Source organism: Wasmannia auropunctata, unplaced genomic scaffold, assembly GCF_000956235.1.
Source record: "Wasmannia auropunctata unplaced genomic scaffold, wasmannia.A_1.0 LD334118.1, whole genome shotgun sequence".
In the NCBI taxonomy this organism is placed as follows: Eukaryota; Metazoa; Arthropoda; class Insecta; order Hymenoptera; family Formicidae; genus Wasmannia; species Wasmannia auropunctata.
In genome coordinates, this window is record NW_012028772.1 from 1 (window position 1) to 2,080 (window position 2,080).

Below are 2,080 nucleotides of genomic sequence, written 5' to 3' on the forward strand. Positions count from 1 at the left end.
TCAGTTTACATTTCATTTTTTTATACATATGTATACACTTGCAAACCTGATTCTCTTTGACGAAAGTTTGATTATGAAAGGTAGAATTATAATCACGAAAGAGATTTCCCATTAATACATAAATTTTACTGGCGTCAATTAGCTGCTTAGTGTTCTCATCAAATACACAATGAGCTGCCGTTATCAAGAGATTTTCTGTAATAAGGGATGCTCCACAGAAGTATTCTTTCTTGCCTGATTTATCGCGATACAACGAGGCGTGCCACGGAAATTCTGTGACATTCGGTCGTACACCGTCTACAATGGTTGGTTTCATGTCAGACGGCCGTAGAGTGCCGCATGCTATAATAAATATTTCGGTTAGAAAAATTGTCTCCGCGTGATAATACAAGAGTATTAAATATTTGTGATTATACAAGAGAAGGAAATAAATTATTATTATCTAATTATCGTAACTACATTGCATGTTATTGCGATAATTCTATAATTAATGATTTGAGATGGAAAAAAAGTTGAGACATGTTAAAATTACGTTAAAGTATACTTGAAATGTATTTATGATAGTATATAAATATATACATACTATACGTAGAATCTCTATACAGTAATTAAAATTGGATTTTAATAATTCTAACAAAACTTTAATTTATTAGGAAATAATTTCAATTCACAACTTAAATAGAAACTATATAATACATAAAGCATGACACACATATGTGAATTATCTAAAAAAAAGAGTAATCAGATGATATTTATATGATTACTGTGCGCAAGCTGTAAAAATGTTATTCAAAATTGTACTACGTATTTAAATCCTACTATTATTCCTTAATTATAGTTCTAAGAACACGCCAAGACTCATAAATTGCTACATTATTTATTGGTACTCTAACATCAATGTTTGAATAATTGAGATTGTTTAAATTTATATAATGACTTTATAATTCAAAATATCAATAAACGTACGATTGTGTCTATCAAATTGTGTATATAGTGTCAATAAAATAAGTATTTATCGTGAGCAGACCTGGAACGCATCGCATAGGTTTTAATTCCCATTGACCATTCGCAATACATGTCATAGTGTTTCCTTGTGCGGACAGTACATTGATTTCAGGGCGATAACCGTTTTGACAATATAATATCGCTTTTGTTCCTGGAGGTACATTTTCGCACGATATCCATTTATCGTCGTGCATACATCTAACTTCGGTTGAGACTGTGGTCGAAACTTTGCAGCCTATTGCTATCAAACAAACAATTTGAATAATTAACGCATAACCATAACTTTGATAACTTCGATTATAATATTTGTTATAAATACATAATTACATTTTTCTCTATGTATTTTTTTCCTAAAAAAGTTATAAATATACTTAATTATTAATACTTTAAGAACATATAATTATTAAATACCTATGCAATCTGGTATGGTAGACCATTCACCCCAAAGGCAGCGCACATTGGTCGTACCTTTTATTTTATATCCCAAGTTACAAGAGTAGATGAGAGAAGTTCCGTGTCTCATTTTCATTTCCGGGTTATTCTTTTTTAGCCAATCTGGATGAATGTTCCATCGACCATTTTGTGGTTGTAGTGGTTCTCTGCAGCTACCTGGAGAAGTTAACTCCCCAATATTAAAAAAAATTTAATTTCTTCAGTTTATTCAATTGCTCATAGTTTGCATATGTAGGCACATTTTGATTTTTCGTTTTCCTTAATTTAAAAAAATTTTAAATATTAAAAATTTTGAGAGAGTCAACTTCACAATAGTCTCTCAACTACAAGCAAATTAGTTTCAAATAGGCTTAATCGATAGATTTTTGCTAGCATTTTTCAAAACAAATTTTAAAGGAGATGTTAAAGGAAAACGAGAAATACATTGTTCCCAGGGATGCGTTTTACCTAAAGATCTGAAAAAGTGTGACAGTAGGCATACTAATACGGACGTCAAAATTAGTAGTATAAATATTGCTGTACGATATGTACACGTATATTGTAGTTTCAACTGTAAATATCGTAAAGACTTTCTGATTCTGCAATATCTCGAATCCTCATCCATCTTCATAATTTCAAGTTT

General features: G+C 30.5%; 1 protein-coding gene across 1 annotated transcript; it reads right to left on the reverse strand.

The window, feature by feature from the left end:
* Positions 1 to 9: 9 nt before the first annotated feature.
* On the reverse strand, positions 10 to 2,060 carry LOC105459726 (limulus clotting factor C-like; the record flags this gene model as incomplete). Its single annotated transcript, XM_011705966.1, has 4 exons — positions 1,906 to 2,060; positions 1,417 to 1,614; positions 1,028 to 1,246; positions 10 to 342 (listed from the first exon to the last, which is right to left on the reverse strand). Coding segments are annotated over exons 2-4 (670 nt in total), but the record flags the coding sequence as incomplete, so codon positions are not given.
* Positions 2,061 to 2,080: the final 20 nt, after the last annotated feature.